Source organism: Notothenia rossii, assembly GCF_949606895.1.
Source record: "Notothenia rossii genome assembly, chromosome: 10".
Lineage (NCBI taxonomy): Eukaryota > Metazoa > Chordata > Actinopteri > Perciformes > Nototheniidae > Notothenia > Notothenia rossii.
In genome coordinates, this window is record NC_136908.1 from 35,289,856 (window position 1) to 35,313,017 (window position 23,162).

Sequence of the window (23,162 nt, forward strand, 5' to 3'; positions counted from 1 at the left end):
TTCAGCTTCATAAACGGACGCAACTGATTGCAATGTATTTCCATCCAGCAGTTAAGGCGCTGAGCGACCCTTCCCATTGGATAAGGGAGAATGTTACACCCGGAAGTGAGTATTCTCCTCATTGTTTATTGATTTGACAGTGATATCTCCACTACTCATTATCCTTGTTAATCAAACCACATTGATAGGTGTTAGAGTACAATGCTTTTGTCACGTTTTCCCCTTCAATTCTGAGAAACAAGTAGTTTTCTATGAGTTTTGGATGGCCGAAGACACTACACTACCCACAATCCTCAGCTATTGTTGTGATGACGCCTGTCCGCTTTGCGATTACATTCCCAAAATCCTCAGGTACCGTCGTAAAGACGGCATACCTTTGCACTTTACGTGACCAAACCTGGATGAGAGAATCGCAGTTCTTCAGAATCAAGGTAAGAGCATGGGTTATAGGAAATACGATCAATTTAGCCACGAATAATAATAATAATAATCTAATCGCCGCCAATGTTGTTTCTGGCACCTTTCTGAGGGGTATAGTAACTAAATAATATAGGGTATTATCCAAATATAACAAATGTTCTATTTCGTATATGGTTTCGCCCTCTAAGGCTATCGCTATTGGGTAATCCCCTTGCGCCCCAGGGCAGCACTGAAACACTTGTAGTCCACGCCCACCCGCGAGGTGGGCCCCACCCTTGCGCTTCTTTCCGGTATAAATAGGAAGGAGGCCCGACAATCTGCTCCCTCTTTTCTTCAGCAAACCACGGCAGTTACTGAAGCACAGAACCATTAATCATCATGAGCAACAACTGCTTCCGAGGTTGTCCCTCATGTGGCTCAGGATATATCATGAGCTATGACCAGCACGCAATGTGCGAATCCTGCCTGGGGCCAGAGCACGCGGACGCGGCTCTCAGCCAGCGGGTCGCTTGCTCACATTGTGCCGTCTCCCATCAGCCGACGGGAAGCGAAGAGCAGACGCTCTAGCTGCTGCGGCCGAGGAGGACGATTGGCCTGTCCAGGATCAAGGGGACGGCAGCATGTCCCTGGAGCCGAGTGCCGGGCAGGAGTCGGACGACTCCTACCCCGTCTCCCTCCATGGTTCACCGTGCGGTTTTCCCCTCCCTCCTCTCCCCCGAACTGGGGAGACAGAGTCGGAGCAGGGGGCTGGTTTGGCGGCCGAGCACGCGGCCCCCTTCTTCGTCGCCACAGTGCTGTCTCCCAGGCGAGAATTTCCGCGTGGGTGACACAGATCCAGCGCCACCTCGGGCTGCAGCAGGCATCTGTTACGGAGACGGCCAGAAAAGTGCTACTGGACGCTCCAATCAGCCCGTACGGGCTGTTCGGACCCCAGTTCCACGCCATGGTGGAGTCCATGAAGACGGCCGCGGAACAGGCGGACGGTATTCGCCAGCATGTCAGCTGGCTCCAGCCTGCTGAGCGCCCACAGCGGCACCAACGCCGCAGCAGCCGCGGCCACAGGAGGCCGCAAGCCGAGAGACGCCCACAGCAACCGCCTCGGCGTCAGACTCGCCCTTCGGCGGCTGCAGGGGCTCCGTCCGACGTCTCCGCTCCCCCGCCACCCCAGAGACAGGGTCTCCCGGCGGCGAGTCAAAGGGGAGTGAGGCTGCCCCGCTCCTGGTCTGGTCCGCGAGAGCCTCCGAGGAAGCGGAGCCGGTAATTAAGCCGGCTGCCACTAATCTGTTGATTAAGTAGACAGCAGGGCTCTCTGCAGAAGCCTGCTGGTTTTAACCTATCGGTTAATAACCTGCAGAGCTCGCGGCATTTCTCTCACCGAGATACGCCTCCTACACACGGTCATAATAACCCATGAGCGCCGTTATAACGCCTCATGTGGACAGCACTCCACACACCTCCCCTCATCCCCTGAGCGTGTACACGCCTCATGATGACAGCCGGAGTGAAACGCAGCGTGTGGAGGCTTCCTCGAAGCCCTTTCGCCTCACGGGCAGCGGCGGCGAGGGCAATGGCGTCAGTAGCGTGGCGTGGGGAAAAAATTAGGGGAAGCCAATAATACGTCCTTTCTTTTGGGGTAGGGGGGGTGTGGTGGTCATTGTAATAACGTAACCAGATGAGTGATTACAGCGCCCGGTATCATTTTACACACATTTGTATCATACAGATGCAGGACTTACACAAGCCTGTTATCTAACCGACAGGTCCGCACGCACTCTCCAGCCGAAACTCTAATAAGCATTCATTCACAAACTAAATCAGGAGACCTTTAACGTTTTACGTCCGGTTCGCTCCTTTGTTCCTCGCTGTACACAGCTCCAGTTTGGGCATTGGCCTGTCATCAGATTGTATTTGTTGTTGCTGCTGCAGCGGAAGTTTAGTACAATTATTTTTGATTAAATACTCCAAATCTCCACCCTCCATAATTGCACTTGCTTCAGTTGCTTGCTACTTTCTAACGGCAGTGAGAGTGGTGCAGTGACGCTATCTATCTTCTATCGATTAGATAGGGTGACCAAACGTCCTCTTTTGCCCGGACATGTCCTCTTTTCACGCCCTGTCCGGGTCGTCCGGGGGGGGTTTATAAATTCATGAAAATGTCCGGGTTTCGCGGATCGTTTGCATGTACTTAAATTGACTGGCGAATTGCACAGAATACTACGGTACTCTGTTGCGTGTGTGACGTAATCCCTGACTCTGAAGCTTTGTGGGCGGCTCTACAACTACGCTGACACACAAACAGAGGAAGGGGACAGAGCGGATCGCCGCTCACATTCACAATGCCAAAGCGCAAATGTACTTTTACAGATGAATTGCAGAAGAAATTCCAAATGTACCGGCCCGGTCGGAACAAATGGGAGGCGGAGTGCACCGTGTGCAAAGCTTGCACATACGTGTGTGTGTCCAATAAAGGTGCAGGCGATCTTAAAGCGCACATGGACACAGACAAACATAGGAAAGCTGTGCAAGGTGAGAGTTTGTCGGCAAAGTTGACAGACTTCTTTGTTAGACCAGGCAAAACAGAGGATGCTGTAAATGCAGCGGAGGGTGCGTTTGCATTTCACACTGTGAAACATCACAACAGCTACAGATCTATGGATTGCACAAGTGCCTTGCTAAAAAAAGCATTTCCAGACTCTGACACTGCTAAAAAATTCAGTAGTGCGCGCACTAAAACCAAAGCCATTGTCAATGGTGTTATAGCGCCCCACTCGATTGATGTCGCACATGAAGCACTCAAAGAAATCCAGTACTGTGGTGTTTCTACAGACGGGAGTAACCACGGAGCAGTGAAAATATTCCCAATCATAATCCAGTACTTTGACTGGAAGAGGGGTGGCATGCAAACAAAATTAATCAAGTTTAAAGACACACCAAATGAGACAGCAGAAACCATTGCACAATATCTCATTGAAACATTGGCAAAAAACAATTTGTCTGAAAAATGCATTGCATTTACTGGCGACAATTGCAACACAAACTTTGGAGGAATCCGACGTGATGAAGGGGGAAAGAATGTGTTTGCAAATTTGAAGAGGTTGCTGCTGAAGACCACTGTGATCGGTGTGGGTTGCCCAGCACACATATTGAATAATTGTGTTCATCATGGGGCAGACAAAATAGATATTGACCTTGAGAATATCATGTTCAAAATCTACCAGTTCTTCCACATTTACACTGTGCGCACTGAGAGCCTGAAGGAGTACTGTGATTTTGTTGACATTGAATACAGAAGGATGCTTTCTCACAGCAAGACAAGGTGGCTGTCATTGTTCCCAGGCATTGAGAGGATGATACAGATGTTTCCAGCCTTAAAGACATTCTTTCTGTCTCAGCAAAAACCACCCACAGTGATCAAGAAGTTTTTTGTAAACGAATTCAGTGAGATCTACCTCTGGCACATGCACTCACTCATGTCTGCGTTCCACACCCACATTCAAGACATGGAAAAGGAGAAGAACTCCACTATGGAGGTAAAGAAAACAATGAACAGCATCCACACCATTCTTCTTGAACGCAAGAGCAACAACTGCATGTCCCTTAAAGTTAAGGGACTACTGGCACAAAAGCGTAGTGATGGACTTGGTAAGGAATATGACCAGTTCTGTGCTGATGTGCAAGGCCTGTACAGTACATGTCTGGAGTATCTGGAGAAGTGGATGACTCCCATGGAAGAGTTCTCCACATTCACGTGGATGGATCTGAGTGAGCCACCAGAGTGGATTGATGTGGAGGCCTGCATCAAGTTCCTAGGAGAGAAGGGGGTGGTAATTGATTATGTCAAGTGTTTTGACCAGGTCACCAATCTGAAGAGATTCACAGAAAGGTGCAACCGTGATGAGGAGTTCAGTGGCCTGCAGGTGCACCAGAAGTGGACCAAATATTTTGAGAAGGCCAAAAGCATTGCATGTTACTCAGAACTACTGAAGATTGCACAGTTTGTCTCTGCACTTTCCTCTCACAATGCAAATGTTGAGAGGGTTTTCTCACTGATGCAGAGCCAGTGGACCAAGGAGAGGAACCAGCTGTCTGTTGAGTTACTGAAGGGGATTCTATTTGTGCAATACAATTTGAAAGACATGTCTTGCAAAGACTTTCATGCTCATTTGTTGAGCAACCGAAACCTGCTGGGAAAGATCAGCTCCACAGCTAAATATCGATGGGCAGACAAGGAGGATGAAGAAGAAAAGCAGGATGAAGAAGATTGAAGTATGCAGCTATGCAGAGAGAGAAAGCTATGTAGCTGTGGGAGAGAAACTTTAAACTTTTAATTTTAAATTGGGACCCTAGAAAACTGTTTGAAGCTAGAAATATGTGAAAAGTTGTCGTTTCACTGTGGTTGTTTACAATGACAGGGCCTGGAATTGTGTTTACAAACATTTAAAGTAGGCTTATATTTGGTTCATGGTGCCTTAAAATGTGTTTGGTTTGATTTAGGTAATCAAATGTTATGTTCACTAATGGAAATTATGCAAATGTGAAATCCAAAACGGCATAGTGCACTTTTCAAATAATTACATTAGTATCTTTGGGAGGTTACTGTTTTATTGTTTACATTGACAAGATACAAAGAGATTATTTGTTAAAGCTGGATTTTCTATTTTCTACTATTTCATATATTTTGTTATTTATTTTTGTCCAGTAAGACTTGAAAAGAGAGCTATTATTTTGTTACAGATTGATGTTTAAGTTATTCTTGTGCATTTCAGATTTGTCAGAGATGATTTTTGGTACAATAAAGCATGTTGATTGTTGAGTAACCTTGGTTTGGTGTGTCTTTGGTTATAGAGAGATATTATTGTGTTATATACAGTAAAATAATATAAATAATAATTGTATATCCATACAGAGGAGGCATACTTTAAAACAATAAGGCATCTTTGAGTAAACGTTTTGTATCATTAAGTATCTCGAGGCTGGGGGCAGCATGTCCTCTTTTTTGGAAATCAAAATATGGTCACCCTAGTAGATTTATGATTCGAAAATTATAAAAGTAGGGTAGACATGTGGATATTATCCGACTGAACAAAACGTGCATTTACCTAACAGGTTCGTTTTCCACTGACCTTTTTTCGAGCTATTTTCCAAAATCCTATGGAGAAATCCCATTGCTATTTTATCGAGGGAAACCGAACGCAGCTTACTTCCGCTTTTTGGGACGCGTCACTGCACCACTAAATTGATGCGATTTGATTGGATTGTGAGGCAAGGGAAGCCAGCCGCCTCTGGCTTCCCTTGGCATGGCCCTGACCGATCATAGGTTGGCAGGGGCATGACGTGAGCCTCATCTGATTGGTCAATCCGTCCATTTTTTTTCACCAAGGGAAGCAAATTTCGGCTGGCCTCCTCTCGCAACAGAGAGTGCAATCTACTGTTTCGCCGTAACATCTAGAGGGGCGCTGTTTCACTCTTTGTAAAATACTCAATGAGAATGGGGGAGAGACGGGCCGGCAGCAACACACAACAAAGAATTTCCGAAACTAAACGAAGTGCTTTCATTTATTTATTAAAATTATAACTACAATCCGAAAAAACAGGGGAAGCCTGGCTTCCCTTGGCCTCCAGGAGAAAACGCCACTGAATGGCGTGGCTCGTCACCATGAAGACCATTACAGCACATCACAGAGAAGCCAGAACGGGGGAATGAGAGGATTTCCTGAGAAGCGCAGATGAGCTGGTTGACCAGAAAGAGTTCAGGGATGACCTACGAAGTGCTGATGATTTGCTTTGTAAACTGGAAGCAACAGCAGTGCCATCAGTAACAGCAGTGCCATCAGTGCGAAAGGTGTGCTGGAAGAAGAGAGACTGTGAGGGAAACTTGATCTTTGCAAGACCACGTTCAACCCGGAATGACTCCAATCAGGGTCAGTATAAGATATACATTTCTAGGCACTTGAGTATATGAAATGAATGAAAACATAACTCTTAGGAAGGGAAAAGTAGTACAATTGAATGCTATAAATGAAAAAACTATTTTTTCTGATACAGCTGGCTGCAGTCGTAAAACTGATCCTCCCGTTGATGCTCCTGACTGTGATCTGGTCTTTGCTCCAGCTATCGCTCCAGAGACTGTTGGTATGTACTTCATTTGGTCTGGTTAGCCCGAAACACATATTCATACTTGCATCTTTATGTGATACGTACTTCATTTCTAAACTTCGTCATTTGCTAGAATTAAGAACACAGTAGTTACAGCTTTAAAAACCACTCCATCCAGTATGTTTTAAAGAAAAAGAATCATGCTTTGTACTTTATTAAATTAATTGTTTATTTAACAGAGGGGTTTCTACGAGATCTCCAGCAGTCTCTGAGCGATACTACAGGAGATGAGGTGGTAGCACAAACCACAAGTGCTTCTTTGCTGGCGTCGACCAACTGGAGCACTCGAAAAAGTTTTTTTTCAGAGAGCTGGAGGGCAGCGAGACCACATCTGGTTAACACCGTAGTGGCCCAAGCAAATGTGGAAACACACATTTGCCAACAGTGTTGGAGCAAAACGTCTGTTGTCCGGTGCCGGGATTGCTGACCACATCCCTTCTTCTGTTCTGACTGTGATGTCAGCATGCACACCAGACACCCCCTCCACAACAGAGATGCTACTACTGCAGGTTACTTCCAGCCATTGGCCCCAACAACACATGTAGTAAATATGGCCCTTTTCTCCTGCGGTAAGTTTTGGTTTGTGAATGTACATTTTCTTGCTGGACTTGTTGAGAACTTAATTCTGAAAATGTGAGCTTCCTGAAGATCTCTGTGATAATTCCCGGCAGTGTGCTTAAGTCTCTTTTGAATGTTCTGATGTAAATTTAAATCCTAAATCTGTCACATAACAATGATGTATTTCTCAAAAGAGACAAATTATTTTTAATTTCCATTTGAATTTTTTTCCAGTGCGGTTTGTACCTGTGGAGATCCCGGACAAAATCTGTGGTTGTGCATCAGTCATTGAGCCTCAAGCCAGGAAAGACTGTGACTGTGATCACAATGAATGGTAAGAATGGGAAGAATGTTTGTCTTGTTTCTTAAGATAGATGTTATTGAAGTTTCTTCTTGATAATATCCAACCCTTCTCAAAGACATGTGGGATAGCTTGTTTATTAAACCTTAACATGGGTATTGAGTAAAGAATACCAAATGTATTAAAAACACCTTGTCTGTTTTTCAAGGACGACATGAGCTAAGCATGCCAGAGTTGGCTTGTGAAGCATGCGCTGCGACATGGACGACTGGGGTTGACAACCTTCTTCGGAGTGACTACTGGCCAGCTACCCTTCACTTCGCCACCATTTATGCCACAGATGTTTTCTTCTCATTTGAAGAAATTAAAATGGCTGCACCCTGACTATCCTTTCAGGCATATTTAAGGATGCTAGATAAGCGAACGTTGCGCTTCGGCCGTGTGAGTATTGAAGTTACTTGTCCTTTTTGATCTATTTGTATTATACAAATTGTAAGCTGTGTCCTTATAATTTATTTTTGACATATAATTATCTGTTGATGTCCTTATTTTGTTATAGACTGGGAAGATCTCAACTGACAGCTTCATCAAAAGTTTCTTTGAGTGGGAGGCTGTGCGTTATGAGGTGGACATCATGTGCAAGGAGGAGCCCTTCACCTGTCATGCGTGCAGCCCTGATATGCTTGCAGTTTCCGTGGATGGAAACCGCAAGCATTACCGTTTCAAGAATGCAGCTAGGTACGATAGAAAATATATAATTTCACAGTATTTGAACAGATAACGAAACAAAAGTATCTTGATGTGAACTAATCAACCTTATAATCTGAAATGTCATACATTGCTCCTTTGATTTATTTAGATCTGAGGAACAGGCCATCTTTGACGGTGTCTTTATAGCCAGGGATGAAGACGTCTCAAGATTTGTGGACTATATACTGTACACACCACAACCAAACATGTAATATTGCAGACTCTCATTATGTATAATAGAATATAATATCCTAAAAGAGAGTGTCGAAAAGCTGAACGTAGGTGGCGAAAAACAAATCTCCAGGTTCACTTTGAAATCTATAAATAGAGACTTGGCCTTTGTAATTTGGAATTGAAAAACGCACGACAGTCTTTCTTCTCTGCCATAATTACCAAAAACAATGCACGTGCCTTGTTTGCTACCGTCGACAGACTAACTAACCCCCCAGTGTCAGTAGCCTCTGAATCTCTATCCACCAGGGCATGCAATGATTTTGCCTCCTTCTTAACTGACAAAATTCAGAAAATCAGACAAGCAGTCAGCGCCTCTGCATCAGGTACAGCAAATGTGTTGTCCCTATGTCCACCTAATATCAATTCAAACACCATGATACAAATCCAGTGTTTCCCCCAGGATGGAGTCATAGCAGCGGTGCTAAGGCACGTGGGCCCAGCATAATGTGAGCGCGGAGCGCGTGGAATTTGTTAGTGTGTGCGCGTGCAAAGTGCGCCCCGCCAATTTGTTTCTATGTGTCAGCACAAGAAAGGCTCTTTAGGCCTAGTACCAGGGCCGGTTCTAGACAATTTGCTGCCCTAGGTGAGATTTTAGGCGACATTTTATGTGTAAAGATAAATGAAAAATCTCTACAAAAGACAAATACACTGCAAAAAAAGAAACTTATTGAAATGGGTAATAGACGTCAAAATGGCTTCAAATGTACTCAGTATTGTATGAACATGTTTGAATTGGGGGGTGAACGTGATATCCTCTAGGGGGGTCCGGGGGTATGCCCCCCCGGGAAGATTTTTTTTGGAATATTTTACAGTAAAATGTTTCAATCTGGTGCACTTTGAGCACACAATTACTAGAGACCTGATCAAGGGGGTACAACTCTAAAACGCCCATATGAAAAAGATTGGTTTACATTTTAATAATCAAATAAGTATGTGAACATAACCAATAACCTACCATAGCCAATAACGAATAAATGTAGCTTATTTTATTTTTGTTGTTCATTCATATCTTATTTTACCTAGTTAACCTAGCGCCCACCGTGCAGGGCAAATTAAACGTGTAACCGGGGTGAAAAGGGTGTTACATTTACTTAATTATGAATGTTGTTACATCAAGGCCGAACATTTGGATGAGCGGCAACGGTCAAAAATGTTTTTTCCCTCCCAGAGCTACCAGCGCAGTGCCCCCCAGATCTGGCGCCCTAGGCGACCGCCTGTGTCGCATATGCCAGTAACACAAATACTACAAATCTACATAACAAACAATCAAAAATGAAAAAGGGTCGTCACTTATTATTTTAAGAAAAAAAAAGAAAAGGGTACCTGGCTGGCTCCCCCTAGCAGCGGTGCTCATATTTCAGCAGCGGCGCTGCGCCGCCACTATTTGTATATAGGGGAAACACTGAAATCCATCAGATAATGATAAAAACCTAGAGGACATTATTCAACTTCTGAAATCCTCCTCCTGCTGCCTTGATATTATTCCAACAGGATTTTTCAAAGATGTTTTTCGTTGCATGGCCTCAGATCTACTTCATATAGTAAACAAATCTCTTCACTCAGGTATTTTTCCACAGGCCCTGAAAACTTGGTTTGGAAAAACTTGTCCATGCTTTTATCTTCAGTAGACTGGACTACTGTAATGGTGTCTTCACAGGTCTCACTAAAAAATCCATTAGAAAGCTGCAGCTGATTCAGAACGCTGCTGCTCGAGTCCTCACTAACACTAAGAAAGTGGATCACATCGCTCCAGTTCTGAAGTCTTTACACTGGCTTCCTGTGTGTCAAAGAATAGATTTCAAAATACTGCTGCTGTTTATAAAGCACTGAATGGTTTAGGACCAAAATGCGTTTCTGACCTCCTGCTAAATGATGAACCATCCAGATCTCTCAGGTCTTCAGGGACTGGTCAGCTTTCTGTCCCCAGAGTCAGAACTAAACATGGAGAAGCAGCCTTCAGTTATTATGCTCCAAATATCTGGAACAAACTCCCAGAAACTTGCAGGTCCGCTGCAACTCTTACTACTTTTCAATCCAGGCTGAAGACTTTTCTTTTTGTCGCTGCTTTTAATTGAACTATTCACATCTTAAACTGCACTGTAACTTTTATCCATGTATTTTTTCATTTAATGTTTCTTTTATTATCTTTTCTTTTTAATGACTGATTTTAAATGCCATTTTCTTAATGTCCTTCATTTTTTGTAAAGCACTTTGAATTGCCTTGTGTTGAAAGGTACAATATAAATAAACTTGCCTTGCCTTGCCTTGACTAATGAAGGGTTTGGTTATGTAAGTCTTTGCACCATTTTCATCAATACATTTTTATATATTAGGTCTCCGGGAAGAGGTGTTTGTGGAGGACAGTGGTCGGCAGCCAGAGAGACCTCCCAAAAATCAGCCAGCAAGCTGGATGAGGAGGGACTAGAGCTTGCCGTGTGTCGACATGGAGTCCTCCTCTGTGCTCTCAATATGTACAGGGGAGAAATATTTGCTTATCCCTTGTACCTACAGAAAAAGCTGGCCAGTAGTATGTTCTTTTGCATGGATGTGACCAGCAAATATTGGCCCTACCTCCAGAGAATCACAAAAAGCTGTCCAGAGCTCCAGCATCTTCTCGACATGAAGCCCTTTCTCTCAGTGTTTCATGCCAAAGCGCAGGACTTCAAATGTGAAGTAAGGAATTGTAACCATGTGACTCAATCACTTAATGTAAAAAAAAAAAAAAAGTTGTAACGAGTCGTACTTTTGAATATATTTTAAACAGGTGAATGGAGGTGAAATGGAGTGGGGCATATCAAGAGGGGGCTGGACTTTACCCTCTATCATATGACATGATAGAGGGAAAAGATGGCTGCCTAGCTGGTGCGGAGGTGAAAAACACGCTGCAAACAATTTAATTATTTTGTAGGAATTCGGGAACTGAGAGTGTAACAAAAGGGCGGATTGACTGCGCAAATACTTTTTTCTTACATAAGGTAAAGAAAAAGGAAAGGGAAATGTCAACACGTTTCAGCCAGAAAAAAAAACAGAAACAGGCCGGCACAATGAATCCGCCTGAGGCAAATATACCTGAGGAGGGAGGGGAGGGCCTCTCTGAAATATTAAAAGAAATCAGAGAATTCCGCATGGAAACTGCTGGGAATTTTGGAGTATTGAAGGAGGAAATAAACGACTTGAGAGAAGGCTTCGGAGAGCTGAAAATAAGAGCGGAAGCAGCAGAATTAAGAATCGCAGAAAATGAACACCGTGAAATCGGTATGACAAAAGTACTCCTTCACAGTTTACGCATGCAAAAGCAACTGGAAAATAAATGTGAGGAACTTGAAGGCCGGGAACGACGGAACAACCTGAGGATTTATTCAGTGCCCGAAAAATGTGAGGGAAATAGCATGATGGACTTTGTGGAAAACTTAATACGCGAGAAACTGGACGTGAGCGCCGAAATTCCCATTGAGAGAGCGCACCGGGCAACGGGGCATCTCACTGGGCACAGCGACCGTCCCCGGTCAATAATAGTCCGCTTCCAAAACTACAACGTGAGGCAAAGGGTGCTACAAGCCGCCTGGGCAAAGAAGGACATTAGGGTGAAAGATTGCAGGATTTTCTTTGATGAGGACTTCACCACCCAAGTGTTCAAGGAGCGCGCAAAATACAGACAAGTAAGGAAGCAGCTCCAGGAAAGAAACATCAAATCCCGCATTCTGTTCCCTGCTAAACTGAAATTATTCGAGAAAAACTGAAAAGTCAGGGTGTTTAACAACCCACAAGATGCGGCACAGGGTCTACTGGAGTATGGTGTCAACATGGAGAGTCCAGCAGGAGAACCGGACTTGGAGTCTACCCTTCCGGCTTCAGGATGGCAGACTCACCGCTCCAGGAACCGGAGAACCCCAGGATGTGAGCTGATGTCGGACATAAAGACATTAATTGACTCGCTTGATCGGCATGAAAGAGCAAAGGAATGAACAGGTATGTGTGGAGGGAGTTAACTCCTTGCAGACGTACATGGAAAACAATAACAACACAAATGACTGAGCCACTCGGAATCTTTTCCAGATTTGACAACACAGAGTATAACATGTACAATTTTGATTATGATGTAGATTCAGAGAATCATGTGTTTAATCATATAAGTGACTCGTGTAAATATTATACCGATGATCAATTTAACGACAATGTTGGACTTGAAAATACATTTTCTTTAATACATTTCAACTGCAGGAGTCTGTATGCAAACTTTAATAAGATCGCTGAATACCTACATACATTTAAAAGTAAATTCAAAGTAATTGCCATATCGGAGACTTGGTTAAATAAAGACGAAGTCACTGATTTCCAAATTGAGGGGTTACATGCTAAACCATATCAACAGAACCAATAAGAGAGGAGGGGGTGTGGCTCTTTATGTGGACAGCGTCCTAAAATGCACACTGGTTGAAAAAATGTCAATTGTGACTGATGATTTAATGGAATGCATAACTATAGAAATTGAAATGGAAAGGAAGAGAAATGTTGTTGTGACTTGTGCATATAGAGCACCAGGATCAAATGTAGAGCTTTTTAAAGATAGTTTAGGAGTATTAATGGATGGCCTAAATGAAAATAAAACATGTATTATTTGTGGGGATTTTAACATCGACCTTCTAAATGTATCTAAACACAAAACAACTTCTGATTTCCTGGATAGGGTTAGCTGACACCTAACCCTAACCCTAACCCTAACCCTAACCCTGGAAAGCAGGGGGCTTTATCCCCTAATCACTAAGCCCAGTAGAATAATATCAACTTGTGCAACATTGATCGACAATATCTTTACAAATGTCATGGAAAACAGTGCTAAGAGTGGGCTAATAATAAATGACATAAGCGACCATTTACCTGTATTTGTAGCATATGATTGGCAATTAAAGAAAAAGAAGGAAGAGACTCGCAGTATATATGTCAGGGTAAGGACTGCTGAAGCAAAAGACACATTTAGGAGTGACCTCTTAAAGGAAGAGTGGAGAGGGGTTTATGTAGAAGATGTAAATGCTGCATATGAGTCCTTCCTAAAGATCTACATATCACTGTATGACAAACATTGTCCCACTGTACTCCGTACATATAAAAGGTACTTATCATCAAAAGCCTTGGATAACCAAGGGCTTACAAAATGCTTGCAAGAAGAAAAATAACCTTTATAAAGACTTCATAACATTTAGGACAAAGGCAATTGAAAAGCAATACAAGGCATATCAAAATAAGTTGACAGTTATAATGAGACAAGAAAAAAGAGAATATTATAATAATATGTTAAAAGAAAAGAAAAATGATATCAAGGGCACATGGAAAATCTTAAATAATGTTATTGGAAATAAATCTGTGTCCACTGGCCTGCCCAGTCACTTCATTGATGACAAAAATAAGGTTGTGAAAAACATGAATGAAGTGGTACATGAATTTAACTCTTTTTTGTAAATGCCGGACCTAATCTTGCAAAGACTATTCCAAAACAACACAATGGGCAAAAAGAGGATGGCGGAATTGGGGGAAGTAAAGTGTTGCAGTCAATGTTTCTGGGAGAGATAAACGAAATTGAAATGAAATCAATTGTAGACAAATGCAAAAATAAGACTTCGACAGATAGTGATGGGATCGACATGACAATAGTGAAAACGACTATTGACTGTATAATTAAACCACTATGCTACATCTTTAATCTTTCATTTCAGACAGGTATCTTTCCAGATAAAATGAAAATATCCCACTTTTTAAAACAGGGGACGGGACAAAAGCCAATTTACCAACTACAGACCAGTGTCCTTGCTTTCACAATTTTCAAAGGTTCTTGAGAAATTGTTTGTCCAAAAATGTGATAATTTTATTGAAAAAAATGAGTTGAGTGAGAGTCAGTATGGATTTAGGAAAAATCGATCTACAGCTTTAGCTTTAATGAAAATAACAGAAGAAATTACAAAAGCTATAGAAAGAAAGAAATACACAATAGGTGTATTTATTGACTTAAAAAAGGCATTTGACACCATAGACCATTACCTATTAATTTCGAAACTACATACATATGGTGTGAGAGGAATAGTTCTAGATTGGTTAAAAACTTATTTAGATAACAGACAACAATATGTGGAATTTGCTGGTAGTACATCAGAGTGTATGAACGTAGAATGTGGTGTCCCGCAGGGCTCGGCTTTAGGGCCTAAACTTTTTATTTTGTACATCAATGACATATGTGAAACGTCAACATTATTGCAATTTGTGTTGTTTGCAGAGACACAAATTAATTTTGTTCAGGAGATGATTTAAACATTTTAGCAAAGTGTATTGGACATGAAATGGTCAAACTTAAAAGATGGTTTGATGAAAATAAGTTAACCCTAAATCTGAATAAAACGAAGTTTATGATATTTGCTAATAGAAAAAAAGATGAAAACATTTCACTGTCCATTGATGGAGTTTTCATTGAAAGGGTTTCTGAATTTCGATTCTTAGGTGTGACGCTGGATGAAAACCTGCCATGGAAATCACACATAGCACATGTTAAAACAAAAGTATCTAGGAATATTTCTGTTCTAAACAAGGCAAAGTATTTGCTAGATTACAAGGCATTGAGGATGTTGTACTGTTCACTTATTTTGCCATTTTTCATTTATTGTATAGAAGTGTGGGGCAACACGTATATGAGCAACATAAAGCCATTGTCAACATTACAGAAAAGGGCAGTACGAATAATTCATAAAGCTGACTCAAGAGAACACACCAACAGACTGTTTTTTAAGTCAGGACTCTTGAAACTCAAAGACATAGCTGAGCTGCAGACATTATCAGTAATGCACAGGGCAAAAAGCAGAATGTTACCAGCATATTTACAACAGTCTAAAGAACAGTTAAACTGGTTAATCTAAAGAATTGTATATGTATTTTTCAGTTAAAGAAGTTGTATAAATTAAGAAAGATGGGACTATATGAAGCAGAATGTGAATAAGACTATGTACTCTGGTCGTTCATGTTTTTGATGTCTTTGATGTGATGACTCTGTATTTGCGGGTCCCATTGCCATTGTTGTTATTGTTATTATTATCATCATGCGTCACTTTCCACCTTCTTCTCCAGTAGGATTCAGATGAGGGTGTTGCACTTTCTTTTCTTTTCTTTTCCTTATACATGTGATGTTTTGGTGTTGTTTTGTTTCTTTCCGTTAACCGTTAAGTGGGAAATAAGTATGTTCTTTTGTGTCTCTTCGTATCCTAAGATACTGTTATGTTTGTCTGTGAAAAAAAATAAAATAAATATTATTATGAAGGGCAGACCATCTATTTGTATTTATTTGTTTTTTTACTTGTCTTTAATTGTTTGACGTTTGTAGACCACAAAAGCTCTGGAAAAGCAATTGCAGAACCTGGATCCCATGAAGGCTGAGTTGGCAGTGACTGAAAAGCAGCTGGAAGACTGGGTCAGAGATGTGAGTGAGTGGGCAGAAAGTGAGGACAATCTTAATGAAGTTTTTCAACTTTTTTGTAGTCATGATTTATCAATTTATTTTTAATTTTCAGAATTAGTGATAACCCTCTATTGACATTTGCATTACTTATTTTTCATGAAGCATATGTAATAAAATAATCTTAAAACATTTGATCAAATGTCACTGTTATTGTGAATTACTGTGCTTTATACGCCTATTTCCTCTAAAAAGCAACAACAAACAACCCAAGGGAGGTTGCTGCCTTGGCCAGCAAGATCGAAATGCTGACAGTAAGTGTCAAGAGACGTTTGCAACGTCTCTACAAAGACTCATACAGTAACAAAGGTCGTTCCCGGATCCGCCGCAAGATCAGGGATGAGAAAGGGGTCCTGACAGCCACAGTTGAGAAATACAACTCAATGGTTCCAAGCACAGAAGCTCTGTGCCTCGAAGCCATTCTGTCTGTGGAGAAAGCTTGGCCATGGCAGCTACCAAACAGTGGTAAGTACACCAGTCTGCTGAATGCTCACAGCAAATGTGGAAAACCTTCATGTCTGATATATAAAACTATGTAAGACTTCATAGATTCTTTGAATGTTGATCTTTCATACACATTAATTCATGTTTGGTCATAAATGCTTTCCAGAGTCTTTCGACCTCAAGACAAAGAGAAGAGCGTTCGACCATGTCATGGCAGTGAAGAGATTACAGGAGGAGAAGAAGATTCTCGTCACAGAAATGAACCACCACTGGAAGGTCCTTTCAACCCGCAGTGATTCACTGAAAGAGCTGTACTGCCTGCAAAGTACAATATATATTACATTTTTACTTTGCATGATTTTACACATCATGGATAGGTGATGAAGTAACTGATATTGTCTTTATCTTATACATTTAAGATTCACCATTGGGCCTCAGCGAAGACGGAATGAAAGGTCTCCAGAGCATGTTCAGGAAAAAGCAGCACGACATCGGAGAAATTAAGACTCATGCGAGACGATGCTACCAGCACGTTTTGACTGGAACAGAGACCATCAGCTTCTTGCAAAGTGTTTCAGATGAGTCTTCTGACTGCGACTCTGACAGCTCTGATGACACACGGTGAAGCCCCCTCCAGACTACCTTCTATTTATCATCTTCATGCTCCCCCTCTGTGAAATACTCCGCCAACATGGTCTCAACTTCCACTCCTATGCTGACGACACCCAACTCTACATCAGTACCAATCCATCATCCCAGCTACCCCCACTGTCACTCGTCAACTGCCTCTGCGACATCCACACCTGGATGTCAACAAACCTACTGAAACTCAACAAAAACAAAACAGAGCTCATGGTTGTGGCCCCAAAAACACTGCTCCGGAAGGTCAGAGATCTGCTCCTCACCGTCGATGGCTGCTCCATCCAGCCTAGGCGTCACTCTGAACTCTAGCCTCACCTTCAACTCCCTCATCAGGTCTACTGTCAAAACCGCTTTTTTTCACCTGCGAAACATCTCCAGACTCCGGGCCTCTCTCCCCGACCCCTTTGCAGAAACATTAATACATACCTTCATCTCCTCTCGTCTGGACTACTGCAATGGAGTTCTGTTCGGGGTCACCAGCAAAGCCCTGGACAGGCTCCAGTACGTCCAGAATTCTGCAGCCAGGCTCCTCACCTGCACTAAGCCCTGGCAACACGTCACCCCCACCCTCCTCCACCTTCACTGGCTCCCGGTCAAGTCACGCATCCAGTACAGACTCCTCCTGCTAACCTACACATTTCTCCACTCCCTAGCCCCTGCATACATCGCTGACCTCCTTCAGCCCTACTCCCCCTCTCGTCAGCTGCGGTCCTCCGACAAAAAAAAAGACACATTTCTTAATGTCTTAATATGTATGTCCAGTAAGTTATTCTTCAGGTTGTTGAAGGCATTTTCTATCATTTCATTTTATTCAGATGTTATTACATGTCTACTCTGAAACACTATGTAAACAAGGTCCCATAACAATAAAGTTGATAAAAATGGTTTTGACTGTTCACTCATGTTCTGTTTGTATCTCTGTTTAGCAAACACACATATTGATTGATGTGTGATTTTTTACAAATCAGATATTCATGTGTAGATAGAACTCAAATATGTGCAATAATATAGCTATATCCTCTACAATTATGTGATAACATGAATAAAACATCTTCAGGTGTTATACTTACATATCTGTCCTACACTAATAATAAAACAGATAAAATGGCATTGTATTCTGTGTACCTCATTTGTTTCATCCTCATAAATTACCTTTCACACACCATCAGTTGCCTGTTTTTGACTTAGGCCGAATTAGCCTACACCTGGTACAATGCATAAGCCTCATATAGTTCATATTTTGCTTGATAATGATAGTTAGATATGTAAATTAACATAATGCGTTTTTGATAGTATACCATGTGTACTTTATACGTCTGTATTATTCACCTAGTGCAGGGGTCGGCAACCCGCGGCCCACAGGCCGCATGCGGCCCTTTAAGCCCTCTGCTCTGGCTCCCTTGAGCTTAGACAAAAATAAGAAGGAAATAAAATACAAGTATTTGTAGGACTATTTATATTTTGTTGCATGGTTGAAAAGGTTTCATATCTTGTATTTTGAGGTGATACTGTGACACATAAATAAAAAACAAAACGGTTTTAATTAAGTCAACTAAAATATGCGTCACATCCTGCTACGGTCCCGCGCCAGCGCCTTTTCTTGGAGGCGAATAACCTGACCCCCGGCTCGATGAGCGAACTATGGATAAATCAAAGAAAAGTACCGGAGGAACACAGGATTTAATTCTGTGTGGACAGAGTTATATGCTTTCAAAGCAAGCGATGCTGGTTTACCTGTATGTTTGATATGTAGAGAGAAGTTGTCAAAGGTGCTGCAGCCTTGACGTGTCGAGGAACAACACGGGAGAGGAAGACAGCTGACGATCTTCAGTCATAATTCAATGGGGTATGTCATTTATTTCAGAAAACACTTTTTGTTATATTCCATGGAATGCTCTTAACGTCCCGATAGCAATGAATATATTAAATGCTTTGACAAAAAATACATATACAAATTAATCTCTAGAAGCCGTAGCGCTGTAAAAAGCACGACCAATCATCTGAGCCGGCCCGGCTAAAATAACTGGATGGCCTACCTGCCTGTCAGCCTTCCATCTGTACACAAACTTATCTCGTGCCCTCATTGGTCATGTGCGCGTTCGTGTGTGTTGGAGGAGGGGCTCTGTAAGGAAGCCTGAAGGAAGAGGCAGATTTTTTCCGGTTGTGTATTTTCAAATTCTAGCACACTCGAGCTGGTCTGGTTTCTCCATTCTTACCTACCCCACCGTTAACTCTTTTTAGGGTGCAGCTATATGTTTTATTTATTTCAAAGTGGGCACATTTTAATTATATATTTGTTTCCTTCAAATGTGCAGAGGACTCCCCAAGTGCTGTGTTTAATTTATTTTAAAGTAGGCCTGTATATTATTTGTAATTCTCCTTATAGGAGTTCTTTGTTTCTTATTAGAGGTTAACAGTTTTATATAAAGTAATAAATAGCCTAATAAATGCAAAAAAACTGTAGTTTTTGTCTGATATAACAATAAATACAACTTTATAGCTATCAAGCTATGAAATATGTTTTGCGGCTCCAGACCATTTCTTTTTGGAAAAAGGAGCAAAATTGCTCTTTTGGTCAAAAAGGTTGCAGACCCCTGGCCTAGGCAAACAGATCAATGTTTCCCTGTAAGACTCACATTCAGCACGTGTTGCTTGTATTGCTACTAGACTTGTTTGAGACGCGTTGCGGCTAACCTCGAAAGTAGACGAGAATAGCCGATCGCAGCCGGGAGAGGTCTCAAAAAGGTCGCCTGAAATCGGACAGCTCAGAGTCGGCTTCTTCTTCTTCTTCATCTTCTTCTTCGCCTTCTTCTTCTCTCGGTTTTTTGGCGGATTGCAAACAACTTTAAGGTGCATACCGCCACCTCCGGAGTCGGCTTGACTCGGTTTGCATTTATAAAGAATGCACACATGTTTAATCGTTAATGTCAGATATGTACTAAGTAAATACATTTGTTCCTGCTCAAGATTAGATTCAACTTTATTGTTATTGCACATATTACAGGTACTGAGACAACGAGATGCAGTTTAGCTTCTAACCAGGAGTGCAACAAGCAGTAAAGTGAAAAGTAATGTATACAATCTACAGAATAAAATATAGAATGAATTGAATGATGAATAAACAGAGAGGGGTATGAATACACTAGATATACACAGCAGCCTGTGAGCAGTATGAACAGTGTGTATGAATATGCTAAGATATATAAAGTATGAAAACGGTAAGCAGTGCAAGTATAGTATAAAATATATGGATATTAATTTCATGATGATAAACATTGTGGAACAATGATGAAAAATGTTAATGGGAGGGGCGACGTAAAACTGACATAAAACAACAACAAACTTTTGCGGAGCCAATTGGAGAGTTTCATCAGCAACACGTGGTAAAAACCACCAATGAGCGCTCAGCTCGAGATATCAACGAGTCGTTTCCCATCAAGCATTTCGCTTCCGCAGCCCGTGGAGAGGAACTGCGCCACCTCTCCGCACCTCGCTCTCAAGGCTGCGGGCGTCTTTGTCCCGCGAGATTTCAACGTCTCATGTAGGCGAGCCTACAGAGCAAGTCGGACAAAATGACTAACCATCATGCAACGCACTAGCAAGACGTTGATCGAAATTGCGCAGGTCTGCGCAGGTCTCGCTTGTCTCAAACAAGCCTGTTAACTTTGAACAAACAACACGATTCACATTACTCACACTCTTACTGTAATTAGTGATTACATCAACAATTAATGTAGGACACCTAGTTGGGCTTGCCAAAATCACCCTACAGTTTTATTAAACAAATAATCAAATATGCTAACAGTTTATTTTGCCGAAAGCTATAACTAACGAATAATTGTTTTTAGTGCCTTTAATACGGTTAGAAGCTATCATAAGCTAACAGGTGATTGTTTGTATTGCCTTAAGACTATCATAGTTAACGTTAGCTAATCACACTTCATTTCAAGACACGGGAATTGTTATTAATGTTAAACAAATAAAACTTTAAAAGCACTTCACATTACTCACACTCACATGTGCGTTGTCATTCATATTAATGTCTCCTGCTCGCTAGGTGGCAGTGTAACTAAAAGCTTTTTGCGATCCGCCTTTTAAAAAAGAGAAGGAGGGCCCAGAAACTGCGGGTCAGAAACTGCGGGTCAGAAACTGCGGGTCAGAAACTGCGGTCTGCGAGGCTGCAGCTTCATACTACTCGTCTGCCTCATACTATTGGAGGGGGGGAGGGGTATATCCAGTCTCTGATAGTGTTACGTTATTATGAGAGTGCTCTGTTTGATTCTGAAATTGTATATTTATATAAAATATTTACGTGTGTTTGTCTGTGTCCGTGTCCGCATATGTAGCTTGTTATTGTCTCATTATACCGCACTGTGAATGAATCAAAGTAAATATATAAGTGGTCATGAACACATCTGTCCATCAGACAGAGGGCTGCTGAGCCTCCTGTCATCATTAATGGACGTCTCTTTAAAATGACCGCTCAGAGGAGAGGAGTTCTCATTTCTCTAACCGCCTGCTGCTTCCCCTCCTCTCTCCTCGGTTCCCCTCCTCGGCTCCTCCGCTCGCATCTCCTGTGGATGGGGACTAAGTCTCGAGGATAGGAGTCGAGGATAGGAGTCGAGGAGGGGAGTTAGAGAAATGAGAAAGGGCCCTAACATGTATTGTTGTTGTTGTTAGCATCTGGTGCTAGCTAGCTGCACTAACGGATATAAGGAGCTGTTTAAATAAAAACAGAGGAGTGACATTTCGCCGACAACTGCGCCGAGCACTTCACTTCATGCAGGCAGCCAGACAGTGGGACATTTTGGGAAAAGTCAGCACGGAAAGTGCGCGCAACATGATTGCAGCGTCCAGGCAGCTCCCGTTCGAGCATATGCCTTGAGTTGCACATAGCTCCAACGATCCATCACACACACAGTTTTACGCAGCGTAGCTCCGCCCGCCGAACAGCCGATCGCCCCGCCTACACTGCGTTACTATAGTTACTACCCCAGTTGGTAAACTGTAATGGAAACGCAGCATTAAGTGAGCCTGGCCTACCAAAGCCTAACCATACCGTACTAAGCCGTGCAAGGTCCTGCAGTGGAAAATTACCATTAGTGACAAAGGGGGGGTCAACTGTGGCTCAGAGGCTGAACAGGCAAATGGTCGGCGGTTCAATCCCTTGCAGTCACATGTCGAGGCGACCTTGGGCAAGATACTTAGCCCCAAATAGGCATCTGGGCATGTCTATGCTACTGAGGTGTATGTAAGCCGCTTTGGTTTGTTAGCGTTATTGTTTTTTAACAGCGTGAGTTAATTTACATGTGGTAGAGATAATAATGGGTGCCATGTCTCACCGCCATGTAGGGCCTGCAGCCGGCGTCTCGGGTCTTGGCGATGGAGTCCACCAGCCGCCCGCTGATGCCGAAGTCACACAGCTTGATGTTTCCTGTCCGGTCCATTAGAATGTTGGAGGGTTTGATGTCTTAACATGACAGAAAGGAAAAATTGAAATGTGTTCATATTAATAATGACCAAAATATTGTGCTGACATAAATACCTTTGTACTTATGTCTATTATACATAAGAAAAATACTTACCTCTGTGAATAATTTTCAAATTTTCTTTCAAGTGGTTCAGTGCTTTAACGGTCTGTTAGAGACAAAATAAAAACGTCACTTCTGTTCCCGTCATATGTTTGGTGTAAAATCATAAGTAGGAGGAAAATGATGTCTACCCACCGCTAATGTTATTTTGTCTAATATTTCCTCTGGAATGACGTCATCTAATGCACAATATACATATTTGTAGAATTTGTCTAATGAGGTAGCCATAAGTTCCATACAACTCCAACAGTCGCCCTGAAACAGAGTCAGAGGTTATTGAGAGGATGTCAGGATGGTGGTCTCCACATTAGTGCTGCTCGGGTCAACTGACCTCTCTGAAGAGAGCCCCGTAGAACTGGACGAGACACACACACACACACACACACACACACACACACACACACACACACACACACACACACACACACACACACACACACACACACACACACACACACACACACACACACACACACACACACACACACACACACACACACACACACACACACACACACACACACACACACACACACACACACACACACACACACACACACACTTTAATTGTATT

General features: G+C 42.3%; 3 protein-coding genes across 8 annotated transcripts in view; 2 read left to right on the plus strand and 1 right to left on the minus strand.

The window, feature by feature from the left end:
- The window catches only part of LOC307021215 (uncharacterized protein), a 75,685-nt gene that overhangs the window by 40,721 nt on the left and 11,802 nt on the right, over positions 1 to 23,162 (minus strand). For 3 of the 6 annotated variants that reach the window (XM_079653132.1, XM_079653131.1, XM_079653125.1), the window contains exons 2-4: positions 22,724 to 22,843; positions 22,583 to 22,634; positions 22,340 to 22,467 (exon numbers count right to left, since the gene is read on the minus strand). The gene's annotated coding sequence lies outside the window, so the exon portion shown is untranslated. Of the gene's footprint in view, positions 1 to 22,339; positions 22,468 to 22,582; positions 22,635 to 22,723; positions 22,844 to 22,919; positions 22,952 to 23,162 lie in introns of those variants that run through there. The other 3 variants (XM_079653126.1, XM_079653127.1, XM_079653128.1) reach the window with 3 other exon arrangements.
- LOC307022757 (uncharacterized protein) lies at positions 1,148 to 11,042 on the plus strand (the record flags this gene model as incomplete). The annotated part of the gene is made up of 9 exons (XM_079655650.1): positions 1,148 to 6,341; positions 6,466 to 6,552; positions 6,756 to 7,145; positions 7,369 to 7,468; positions 7,644 to 7,876; positions 7,995 to 8,173; positions 8,295 to 8,393; positions 10,753 to 10,890; positions 10,997 to 11,042. The coding sequence occupies exons 5-9, from the start codon at positions 7,844 to 7,846 to the stop codon at positions 11,040 to 11,042; spliced, it is 495 nt and encodes a 164-aa protein (XP_079511776.1). The 5' UTR covers positions 1,148 to 6,341; positions 6,466 to 6,552; positions 6,756 to 7,145; positions 7,369 to 7,468; positions 7,644 to 7,843.
- Positions 10,834 to 17,851, plus strand: LOC307022474 (uncharacterized protein). Its single transcript, XM_079655281.1, has 5 exons — positions 10,834 to 11,092; positions 15,780 to 15,875; positions 16,107 to 16,376; positions 16,522 to 16,680; positions 16,775 to 17,851. The coding sequence occupies exons 3-5, from the start codon at positions 16,157 to 16,159 to the stop codon at positions 16,978 to 16,980; spliced, it is 585 nt and encodes a 194-aa protein (XP_079511407.1). The 5' UTR covers positions 10,834 to 11,092; positions 15,780 to 15,875; positions 16,107 to 16,156; the 3' UTR covers positions 16,981 to 17,851.